General features: G+C 38.4%; 1 protein-coding gene across 1 annotated transcript in view; it reads left to right on the top strand.

The window, feature by feature from the left end:
* The first annotated feature begins 362 nt into the window (after positions 1-362).
* The window catches only part of ranbp3b (RAN binding protein 3b), a 36906-nt gene continuing 24155 nt past the window's right edge, over positions 363-13113 (top strand). Inside the window, exon 1 of the mRNA XM_057858025.1 lies at positions 363-435. Coding sequence (XP_057714008.1) covers positions 414-435 — 22 coding nt within the window. The 5' untranslated portion in view covers positions 363-413. The remainder of the gene's footprint in view (positions 436-13113) is intronic.

Raw genomic sequence — 13113 nt, forward strand, 5'->3', positions numbered from 1 at the left:
AATTTTCCTTCCCCCCCAAAATTGAGATTTTAAGCTTTCCAATGATGTATCACATGCATGATTTTGAAATTTGGCAAATTGGGGGTCTCGGCGGAACTTCAAGTCACCTGAGTGTTTTCCGCCATATATCAAATTGAATATTTTTTAAAAAAATCAAAGATGTATCAATATCTTTTTTTTTTTTTTTAATTATATAATTGGTTTAATATTTATTTTAGTTTTTTCACTGTGGGTCTCACACGAAAAGCAGACGAAGGCTGACGAGTGCAGACGCAGTCAGACGAAAGCAGACGAGTGCAGATGCAGGCGGGACGCGGGAGCTCGTCGACAGAGGCCGAGTAAGCGCTCCCTCTCTCGGCCTGCGCCTGTCTTAACTGCGCGGTGGCTTGTGGGTGTGTGTGCGTCGAAGTAAAATGGCGGACTTGGCGAACGAAGGTGAGTTGCTTAGCCGTGTGCAGCAGGGATGTCGGGGAACAAAAACACTCACCGCCGCTTTCTGAACGTGCCCTTTCACGGCGTTTGCACTTTGTCTGAGAACAATATGACATGGTCTGGCGGCTCCTTCGGGAACAGTTCGGGTCGCACGAGTGCTTCCCGGCGTTTCCTAGGCTACACTGTTAGCAAACAAGCTAACGCGGCTACAGGCTTTGGGATCAGTCTAATAGCTGGACAGCTTCGGAACGCCCTCTAATGCTAACATAGTAGTTAGCGGGCTTATCTCACAATGCTAACGCCCCGCTATTTATAGACAGTGGGTTAATGCCTGCATGAAAATTAAGTAGACACTTCACATTTGCTTGTACGTTCATTACTATGAAAAGTGTCGATCTGCGTGGAACTAAGTACTGCGTGACTGGTCAAGTCGGTTGGTTTTTGATTGGGAACTTAACAAGCTCTTTTTCAGCCCTCGATGTTGTTAGCGGCTGGCTCGGGCTCGTTGGGTGTCTGTTTAGGCGGGTAAATAACCAAGACAGTCTTGTGCTTGTTGCCTGGCTTCGTGACCCCAAATTGGGAGTGCATGTTATGTTCCATTTTGTGGTGTCTGGACTGTCGATGACGACGTTTACGAAATCATCACCCCTCCTTACCCATCACACCTCAACCACCTCCAAAGCGGTACAACGAGGTGGCGCCGTCTATTTGCTGGATAGCTTCCGGATGATGCGCATGGATGGTGGTTCATTAATCACGTTGAGATAACTTGCTGTTGTGTTATTTGATCCCGATGTGTGCTGCACACAGAAATAGATACGCCATGTCGTCATGTTGACAAGAATGTTGCATGAGCTAATAATAAAACACCTTATATGTGTTAATTTCTGTACATTATCAATGTTATCCTAATACTGCTTGTTTTTATTCAGATGAATGACCTGGACACTTCGAGAGCATTAATTAGGTTCCTAAATCAAACTAGTCTAAACCCAATTCAGCCAATATGCAATATAGCGAATAATACTTTGCTACCATCTTGGGACTAAGAACTGTGTTAAAGTGCGGGGAGGAGCTTCACAGCTATTTAAACAGACTTTGATAGTCTCCCCCTGTGCTCGTTCTCTAGCGCTCCATGATTCCACATGATGGTGGTGAATAAAATACAGCTGAAACGAATACTCGAGCAACTCGAGTAACTCGAGTTTAAAAACTGATCCGAGTAATTTTATTCACCTCGAGTAATCGTTTAATTTTGACAGCTCTAAGCATCACGTTTTGCCCGGACTAATTTTAATGCGGGAAAACGCGCTGATGTCATGTGCGTAAAGGAAGAAGCAAAAAAAAAAGTACTGCAGCCAACAGCCGCTACAAACGACGCCGACGTTGCTGAAAACCAGCCCGCATGATGCTACGGTGGTAGCAGATAGCGTCTGATGCGTCTCATATAGTTCACATGTATGTTGAACTAGATGTGAAATGACAGAGTCAGCGGCGTTAGTAAACAGCCACCATCTTAAAGCAGTAAACTTCTAAGTGCTAATAAATAAGATTAACGTTACTGTCACTCGCTCACGTAGCGTTAGCCCTGCGGAGGGCTAGGTTTCTATTCATTATGACCACTGTCGATGCGTGGCTAACGTGTCTTACACACAGGCTTTATTTAATCTGTGAAAACATAGCGCAGTAGAGTGATGAGGGTGTAAAATAAAAACCTAATAATGCTAACTGTCAATTTTAGCTCAGTAGTCATTGCTGGATAAAACACCAAGTAGCACTGGTCCCTAATGTGCTCCAATACAGCAGGTATCATACATTTATTTTGAACACTGCAAAAACTCAAAATCCTATCAGGACTTACAGTTTAGACTAACTTAAAACTTAACTAGAACTTAAAAATAGCTTGACACAAATAGAGACTCAATTGAAACACGTGGGAAAAAACACCTAACTTTTAAGTGTGTGTTATCAAGTGTAATGGCATTTTTAGGTAAGAAATATATGTATTTTTTATTAGATCTACAAGTTTTTTGAGTGAAAGCATTGAATTAGTCTTTTTTTTTTATTCTAGTTACAGCTGAGATGCAATTGTTGGCTGTTTTCAACAATGTACATCGAAAATAAAGACATTGATTGACTGAAAGTCGTTCAATATTAGATGAAATGTCGTTTTCTCATGTATATTTTAGGGCTGTCAAACGATTAAAATTTTTAATCGAGTTAATTACAGCTTAAAAATTAATTAATCGTAATTAATCGCAATTAATCGCAATTCAAACCATCTATAAAATATGCCATATATTTCTGTAAATTATTGTTGGAATGGAAAGATAAGACAAGATGGATATATACATTCAACACACGGTACATAAGGACTGTATTTGTTTATTATAACAATAAATCAACAAGGTGGCATTAACATTATTAACATTCTGTTAAAGTGATCCATGGATAGAAAGACTTGTAGTTCTTAAAAGATGAATATTAGTCCAAGTTATAGAAATGTTATATTAAAACGCCTCTTAATGTTTTCGTTTTAATAAAATTTGTAAAATTAACTAGTAGCCCTATTCTGTCCTCAATGTGTGTGAGTACACAAATTGACAGATAGCGAACATAAGTTCCAAAAAGAAATCAGACGGTGTGGCAAAGTTGCATGGGCTTTACTGAGGTCATCTCTTTTTGACAGGAGCACGTTTCTTGTATTTTTGTAAAACTGAAAATAGCAAGGCAATGTGTCAATAACTTGCATAAATCACAAATAACATAAAATGTACACACACGTGTCCATTTGAGCAGTAGCACTAGCCAATTAGCTCACAAGCATCTAACAATGTAACTGCATTTCACCATATATGTGAACAAATTCAAATACACATCATCAATAACTGCCTAATGCTCATGAATATAAACAAAGGAGGAATATAACTCACAAGCGATGCATGTATTAAACACAAACAGTGTGATGGGGCTATGAGAACTGCCACTGAATACTGGATGCGGACGTTAGCTGGTCTGAATAGCACTGTCTATTAGTGTGAGTTCGCGTCGACATACAGTGCTGCTCAAAAGTTTGTGAACCCCCTCAACATTTTGGAATTTTCTATTATTTCAACCTGATTTCCTAATCAATCAATTCAGTAGTTTTTTTTTTTTGTTTTTTTAACAGTTGTGTTGTCGAGACTAAATTAAAAAGAGTTTTCATCAACTGATGTAGGTGCAAAATTGAACTGTTTGGTCACAACCAAAACCGCCATGTCTGGCGAAAAGTCAACACTGCATACCACCAAAAGAACCTTCTCCCAACAGTGAAGCATGGAGGTGGGAATGTCAAGATCTGGGCTTGCTTTTCATCCTCAGGACCTGGACAACTCTACATAGTCCAGGGAATCATGAATTCTGAGGAATATTGTCAAATCCTAGAACATAACCTGACGCCATCTGTTTTGAAGTTAAAGCTTGGCAGAAGGTGGATCATGCAACATGATAATGATCCAAAGCATTCCAGCAATACAACCAAGGAATGGCTGAAAAAGAAGAAGATTCGTGTTCTGGACTGGCCCAGTCAAAGTCCTGACCTAAATCCCATTGAAATGCTGTGGCGGGACCTGAAGCGAGCAGTTCATGCCAGACGCCCATCAAACCTCTCTCAACTGACTGCGTTCTGCAAGGAAGAATGGGCAAAAATCCCCCAAAGTAGATGTGAGAGGCTGATTAGTCACTACAGAAACCGTTTGGTTGAGGTAATCTCTGCAAAAGGAGGCGCAATATCCTATTAACTGAAGGGGTTCACATACTTTTGCACACATGATATCTGAGTTTTTCTTAAATCAACCTTTTTTGTTAAATAAAGAATGACAATATAACTATTTCTTTTGTTTCAGTCCATTATTTGGAATGTCAGTATTGTGGATTTGGGTATAACTTAACATTTAATAAGGTTATTTTAGTTTTTTTTTACAAAAAATCTGACCATCGCTGTGGGGTTCACAAACTTTCGAGCAGCACTGTATAATCACGTCAGAAAAGCGCGCCGAAACCCAAATAATCAGCTGCACTGAATCGCCAGCAGAGGGCGACATTATGCCACATAACATATGCAAGTCACACCCAAGCGCCAACAGAGGGCGGAAAAACTCCATAAAACACAATTAACAAGTTGGCCTTTTACTGTACTGACATTTAAATCTGTCTGAGCGGGCCTAGTGCGTTAATTGCGTCAAATATTTTAACGTGATTAATTAAAAAAAATAATTAACGCCCGTTAACGCGATAATTTTGACAGCCCTAGTATATTTATAATTACTCTTCACCTAAAAATGTTTTGACCGATTAATCGATAGAATTTTCAGTCGATTATGCGATTACTAAAATATTCGATAGCTGCAGAGTGCAGCCCTAAAATAAATCCCACACTGCTGCAACGATTGATCGATTAAGTCGAGTAATAAGAAAAGTAAAAAGCTTTGAATCAAATGTTGCTGCTTCGAAAATTTGTTTACTCAGATTGGTGTTGTAATGGTTTGTTTTGAAAGTGTTTGAATTTAAATCATTGATTGGGGTGGATACACGGCCCTCTAGTAGCAACAGTGAATAGGACATAACTCATTTAACATGGCTGAATCCAGCTGCTCCCTGTTAAGACCAACATAAGGCAAGTTTTTGTTTGAGCTAATGTTTTTTTTTTTTTTTAATGCATTTATGATTTCGTTTATAGGCATATTTAGCAGTTTTTGTGTGGGCATATGTTTTTGGACGATTTGTTAAGAGCATTGTCCAACTAAAAGTTGGCATTTTATAGCATTTAAGCTAGCAGACATTTGCAATGCAAGACAGTCAATTGTTCTATTGTTGAGTTGGACCTCATTTATTATTTATTTTTTTTTAAACCACTTGAGGCTAAGAGCAAGTATTTTTTATAAATTTATTTTTAAATGCATTTGTTGATCTTGTGAAATGTAAGTGCAATTCTGAATAGTTTGAAGAAACACTTGGGAATTTTATTTTGTATTTGCTTTTAATGCTCTTTTGAAAGTGCAATCTCATCAAGCCTTTGTTTCTCCTAAAATTTATTCTGCACTGCATTCATTGAATGTCCCTAATCCGATTATTCTAAATAATGAATTGATAGAGTAATCGATTACTTAGATAATCGATAGCTGCATCCCTACAACCCAAGTTAATAAAAAAGAATCAATTTGTGTTTAGGAAGGATTCTCAATTGAAACATTGATGTCGATTAAAGGGCCCATAAGTAACATGGCAAATCTGATTTCTTGTTCCATAGATCCTCTACAAATATATTACACATATAAATCCGGGAAAGATCGAATCGAGACCTTTTAATGGGAGGGATCTTCAAAAAAATATAAAGCTGCTGATTGGATGATGGCTCTTCTCGTCACACTCACGAAAACATCGTCTCTCGTCAAAAAAACTTTTAGTGATGTTATCTCCTGGTGCAATGAGGGGATTAAGTGTAAGTCAGACAAAACTTGGGAAATTGATCTTTCTTAAAAAAAAAAAAAAAAAAGGCATTGCATTCTGCCATAGTATTCATGTAGATAGCTGCTTCCTGGTCACGTCTGAAGCTCTCGACTCTTTCCTCTGATTGGCCCGCCATTAGTAGGTGACCGAATCCACATTAAGCCACGGTACGATGTGTTGTTTCACGGAAGAGGAAAAAAAACGTTTTCCATTAAAAAAAAAAAAAAAAAAAAAAAAAAAAAAACGCTTTTCGTGATGTTTTCGTCTTCTTTTAATGAGGAAATTAAGTGTATTTTTGACCCAACTTCAGAAATTGACCTATCTACAAGAACCGCTTTAAACTCTGACATTGTATTCAACCAGATAGTTGCTCCCTGTTCACATCTGTATCTCCCGCCTCTTTCTCCTGATTGGCTGGAACGTAAGATGACCAGGGAAGTGGATGGGCAGGTGAGGTTTTCAAGACCACACTGTATGATGAATCGGGCTTAGGGGCCGTTTACATGGTGACTCCGAGAATACGAACAATTTCAAATTTGCATTTGCGTTTCCATTCGAACAATGTCACAATTCCGCATGAAAACGATGTATTCATGCCAGGCCCTAGGGGGCAGTGCAGATTTACAGGGCAACAGAGAATGATTCACTTTGACCCCACCAAGCTCCCTCAGCCCGGAAAAAAATATGCCCGCCCACTCGAAGCAATGGCATTTTTATTTTGTTCAAAAAGGTAGAAAAATTGAAACCTTCAACATATTTAATTTTAAAATATTATTAAAACAGTAAACTAAAGCCGACATTCCGCCATATTTGCTGTTTTTAATGTTTAGTAGCACCGCTGCGCACTCCCAATTAGGGCTGCAGCTATCGAATATTTTAGTAATCGAGTAATCGACTGAATATTCTATCGATTAATCGGATAAAACATTTTTTTAGGTAAAGAGCTATTATAAATCAACATGAAAAAAAAAGATATTTAATCCAATATTGAACCATTTTCAGTCAATCAGTGTCTTTATTTTCGATATACATTGTTGAAAACGGCCAACAATCACATCTCAGATGTGACTAGAAAAAAAAATCACTGCTTTCACTCAAAAAACTTACAAAAAAAAAACAAAAAAACATTTCTTGCCTCAAAATGTAATTACACTTGATAACAAACATCACTTAAAAGCTAGGTGTTTTTCCTACATGTTTGATTTGAATTTTTCATTTGTGTCAAGCTATTTTTAAGTTCTAGTTAAGTTTTAAGTTAGTCTAAACTGTAAGTACTGATAGGATTTTGAGTTTTTGCAGTGTTCAAAATAAATTCTGTGCTGTATTGGAGCACATTAGGGACCAGTGCTACTTGGTGTTTTATTCAGCAATGACTACTGAGCTAAAACTGACAGTTAGCGTTATTATTAGAGCTGGGAATCTTTGGGCACCTAACGATTTGATTACGATTACGATTCAGATGCTCCGATTCGATTCTAAAACGATTATTGATGCACCTCCCTCCCTTTTTTTTTTTTTTTTTTCCAATGTTTTGTACATTACTCCCAAAATTGTTCAAAAATACTCTCAGGCTAAACCAAACTACTATTTCAGTATCAAGTTAACATATAGCAGTAAACAAATATACAAAAATAACAATAAATAAAAAACTCCAGTCCCCATTCTGTATCAGCAGCTTTAAACTACATTCAATTAATTTAATGTTGTGAATCAACCGTTAAAGTTGTTAAAATTGCTCCCGTTAATCCATAATTTCCCTTTTGTCTACTTTCGACATGTGAAAGTTTTAAAACTATTTTAAAGATAGATTCAAGTCAATATTTTACTGATTTAGGAGTATTTTAGATAAAAAGTTAATTAGGTTTGCTTGGAAGGTTCGCTACAACAGCCTTGCAGGGAAGTATACTGCTTTAAGATGGCGGCCGTTTACTACGTCACATCTAGCTTTTTGTAGATGTGCTGCTAACACTACGGCTACCGTAGTGCATCTAGTCCTATATAAATGATATCTACCGTAACATTATGTGGATGACATACTTTTGTAGCAGCTTTTCAGCAGCAGTCAGGTATGTTGTTGTGTTTTTTTTATCTCGAGGCATGAGTTGAGCTAGAGCCGTGAGTTGAGCATTGGCATTACCCGAGGGGCCGGGTAATGAGAAGCATGATGTTTAGCTACTCTCGCTCCGTTGCTCATTGACTGCGTGGCGCGCTGAGTGTGTTGTACTTCCGCTTTACTTGGCATATTTCAATAATCGGAATTTGGATGTTTGTGAATCGTTCTCGAATCTTCCACGGCCGAATCGCGAATAATCTAAGAATTGGAAATTTTGCACACCTCTAGTTATTATGTTTGAATTTTACACCCTCATCACTCTACAGCACTGTGTTTTTACAGATTAAATAAAGCCTGTATGTAAGACACGTTAGCCACGCATCGACAGTGGTCATAATCAATAGAAACCTAGCCCTCCGAAGGGCTAACGTTACGTGAGCGAGTGACAGAAACGTTATATTTATTAGCGCTGAGAAGTCTACTGCTTAAAGATGACGGCTATTTACTAACGCCGTTCGGATGTGGCCAAGTCTGTCATTTATATCTATGAGACTCATCGGACACTACCTGCTACCACATTAGCATCATGCGGGCGTAGTTTTTAGCTATGTCGGAGTAGTTTGTAGTGGCTGTCGGCTTCAGTAAGGTTTGTTTTTTTGTTTCTTTAATCGCTTCTTCCTTCACGCAAGTGACGTCAGCGCGTTGTCCCGCATTAAAAGTAGTCCGGGCAAAGCATGATGCTTGGAGCTGTCAAAATTAAATGATTCCTCGAGGTGAATAATATTACTCGGATCAGTTTTTTAACTCTAGTCACTCGAGTTGCTCGAGTATTCGTTTCAGCTCTACTCCCAATGTGACGTGTACGAGTGCTGACGTTAATGGCGCGGTCTCACGCCGCGGGAGCCTTTGATATGCATGCCGAGGAAGCCCCCCTCAAGCCCCCGCAATCGGATTCTTCCTCTTTGGAGGCAGGATTCAGAATTTTTCGTCTTCGCCGACACCATATGCACGCGAGGCGAGTCCGCTACTCAGTCATTGCGTCTTTGTGTCGCAGAGTCGCCATGTAAACTGCCCCTTTGTATGGTTAAGTACCGTCTTGCTTGCAGGGCGAGCACAAAGGGCAAGTGTTTTAAAATTTAATTTCATATGCGTACGTAAATACATATAAGGAGCAGTCCGACTCGCGATGAAAGAAATAAAAAGGAAAAATATATCGCTAACCATTAGTTACGCTTTAACGATTGGTAAGTGGCCGTGTGCAGTGTTCCGACAAGTGTTACAACAGTAATGACACAGCGCCGTAAAGTTTGATGTTGTTGGAGAGCGTTGTCTTACAACTTCTGTGATGAATAGTTTTTACACACTTGCTTTACACGCATTATTGGACATGATAATCTGGTGACAAAGTGTCACCTTGCATCACTCCCCTTGTGCCTCACTGCCATTTACTGCCCTTGTTCCTCACTGTCATTTCTTGGTTCCGCTGCCGGAGGTATGACTTGAGAGTTTTAACGCGGCCTAAGACAATGGCTCACTGGCCTAGTGCCAATTTAATCTCAGACTTTGGATGTGGATGAATTGATAACACACTGCTGTGGTAGCCCACAGGTGCAAAACTAAATGCATTTTTCAACCTACTAAATGGCAGGCCCCATGGTTAAGAATCACTGAATTAGTCTGACTACTATGCTATGGCAAGGCCCCACTGGAATCAACAAATTCCAGGGCTTGTACTGTGAGAAATTCATACAAGGCACTGTTCTAACACTAAGCCAGTTAAAATCAGTTATCTGAGACGGATGGGAAAAGCTAGATTTCAGTTTTAAAGTCAATTGAAAGGGCTCTTCTTGGATTTGTTTGTAAGGTGACATAATTGAAAATTTTCAGCTTGGTTCAGTGGTGGAGTTATCGTTGCATAGGTTTTGTATTTGATTCCCTCACCCTGGTGACCATGTCGAAATGTCCTTCAGCAAGATACTGAACCCCATGTTGCTCCTGATGATGCACCATCAGTTGGGGAGAACATGGTGTCAAAATGTTTCAAGTACCTCGAAGGTAGAAAAGCGCTATACAAGTATAAGACCATAACTATTTACCAAAGTTGTGTGGCTGCCGCCTGTTTCCATAAGTTAATGCAGATTTTTTTAACATTTATGTCTTCATAATAAATCTGATGTACACTCAATGGAATGACAGTCATTAAATGGTTATTAAAAACCTGGTACAATGACAATACTGTAAATATATCTGCTTTTTTTTGTCTTTTCGAAAAGGTGCCGGTCACACAGCTTTATGAAATGAAGTTTAGTGCATGTCAAATGCGGTTAATCCACAACTACATTTATAAATTAACAAGTATAAGTATTAAAGATGTCCCGATCGATCGGCATCACGTCATTTTCAAAGTGTCGGAATCGGCAAAAAAATATCGGACATGCCTTTTTTTAATATATATATATATATATATATATATATATATAAAATCGTTTTCCAATTGTATTTAACGTTGCAGACAAAATGTCTTACACTCATCCAGAGTCTTTAGTTTTGGCTTAAAATAGGGCTATCAAATTTATGGCGTTAACGGTGGTAATTATTATTTTTTTTTAATTAATCACGTTAAAGTATTTAACGCAATTACTGCATGCGCTGCACGACCCACTCACGCATTGTCGCGTTCAATCTATAATGGCTCCGTTCTATCTAGAGTATATATAAAGGTTAAAGGCAGCGTGAAATGAGTAGAGTGAATTTTGGCAGTCTTTGGAGCCTTTTTTGAATTGGCTAAAGCCTTAAAATCCCTCTCTCAACAATTGGAAATATCGTGAGAAGCAATGTGGGGAAGAAAGGTAGTGGTTGATCTTTTCTTAACACCCGATGTTATTTCCCAACGCAGAGAAGATATATAAATTGGTGCCACTATGCACAGTCATGGTTGCACTTCCCATCATGCATTTGGGCAGAACAGTCAAATGGCTACAGTATAATTTACTGAAAGCTCAACAAATACACTAGATGGCAATATTTAGTCACAACATACAAAGTCACGTTTATCCTTTAAGAATTACAAGTCTTTCTATCTGTGGATCCCTCTCACAGAAAGAATGTCAATAATGTAAATGCCATCTTGAGGATTTATTGTCATAATAAACAAATACAGTACTTATGTACTGTATGTTGAATGTATATATTCGTCCGAGTTTTATTCATTTTTTTCTTAATGCTTTGCCAAAATGTATATGATCGGAAAAAATTATCGGGAATGATTGGAATTGAATCGGCAGCAAAAAAAAAAAAAAGCAATCGGATCGGGAAATATCGGGATCGGCAGATACTAAAACGATCGGATCGGGAGCAAAAAAACATGATCGGAACAACCCTAATAAGTATTATAATGTGGGAGAAAGCGCTAGATGCATATTTCTTTAAATTGTTTTTCACGGTCCCTTTCTTTTGGAAGTAAAAAAAAGGGTCTTTATCAGACCCCAAACTATCCGTATAATCGACCACACAGAAGGAGTGAACAATTTGCCTTGCAAAATCCTCCTTCAAACATGCAAAACAATTGACATTAGGGCTTTACGATATTGGAAAAAACTTACATTGCAATTTTTTGGGGGCTTGCAATATATTGCGATATTAAAACTAAAAGAATTTTCCTCACGTGACTTGAATAGCTCGGTTTGGGAAGACTTTGGTTGATCATTATGACCATATTGTATTTATTAAAGAAATCCATTTTTCAGCAGGTCGGGTTTAAATTTTAAAAATATTTCTTTTTCTGCTTCATGCTCGTACAGCTTCTCACCCTCCCTCCTGCTAAGGAGTGTGACCAAACTGTTTTCTTGGTTACCAGTGAAGCTGGTGTTTGGTTCTTAAAGTTAACGATGATTGACAGGTTTGCATGGCAACTCATTCATTGTGTAAGTGAGAGGCTGTTCTCGGTAGTGTGAACGTCAACGCAAAAATACCTTTTTTTCCCCCCAGTTTTGCATCGGGACTGTTTCGGTAGATTCTCAAAATCAGGTTGCTTGGACTCAGGTTCAAAAATATGCGATTGGTGCATCCCTAGTTTCAATAATTGGTTCATCCCTAGTTTCAATAAAAGTTTAATCCAGGCCAAGGGGCTTTATCTGTGAATGGTTAATTTAGTGTATATAAAAGGGATCTAGGAAGCCATGTCTCTGCACAATTGCTGTTTTTTTTTTAAAGAAAAACAAAAGAATCAAAGCAATCGCACGTCCTCCAATGGGACTGTTGCGCATGCGCACATTGCAATGGCGATGTCCAAATGATATATTGTGCTACCTAATTGAAATATGTTGGTTCTTGCAACACGCTACCATAAAGCTATGTGAGAAATGTAAATGATAACGTCAAAAGATCATCCTTTTGGCGCTTGGGAATAATCGCTCAAATCCGACAAAGATGACAAAAATGATTAGCGCATCCTTGACGCAAGATGAATGAACAATTGAATGATTGTTTTGTCAGTCAGTGTACACTGTGAGGAAACAAACTGACCGGAGAGCTGCCTATTAAAAAATAAGTGGTTCACAGCTACGTTTTTAAGCTGGAGAACACAAGAAACCTCAAATGAAGTGGCTTTGCACATTTGTTTTGTGTGGCAGTTTGCATTGAGTAGTATTGTGAAACAGTGTAGCATAGACTTCATAATGATATTGACTGGACACTGGGTGCATTGCTGATTAATATGGGGCCTATTTACGTCAAAGATGACCGAGTGGAAACACAGACAAAGAGCGTTTTACGTTGAAAATTCTTGTGAATTAATGCTTTAATCCCTGAATTCTTTATAGATATGGACAAAAAGTCTAGATTCTTGGTTAAAAGCAAAAAAAAGAACAAACAGGCAGTTAGCATTTATTTTACGTAAATATGTCGAATGTGCTGCTAGTCTCTAAGCCACTGTGGCGCCTCCTTATCGTCTCAAAGAGCTTTTTACGTTGACATTTTTGGGAATAAATGCTTAAATCCCTGAATTCTTTCTAGTTATGGACGTAAAACAGTCTCGGTTCTTGGTTAAAAGCAAAAAAACAGGCAGTTAGCATTTATATTATGTAAATATGTCAAATATGCTGCCAGCCTTTAAGGCACCGTGGCACCGCCTTATCACAACC

Source organism: Corythoichthys intestinalis, chromosome 14 (assembly GCF_030265065.1).
Source record: "Corythoichthys intestinalis isolate RoL2023-P3 chromosome 14, ASM3026506v1, whole genome shotgun sequence".
In the NCBI taxonomy this organism is placed as follows: domain Eukaryota; kingdom Metazoa; phylum Chordata; class Actinopteri; order Syngnathiformes; family Syngnathidae; genus Corythoichthys; species Corythoichthys intestinalis.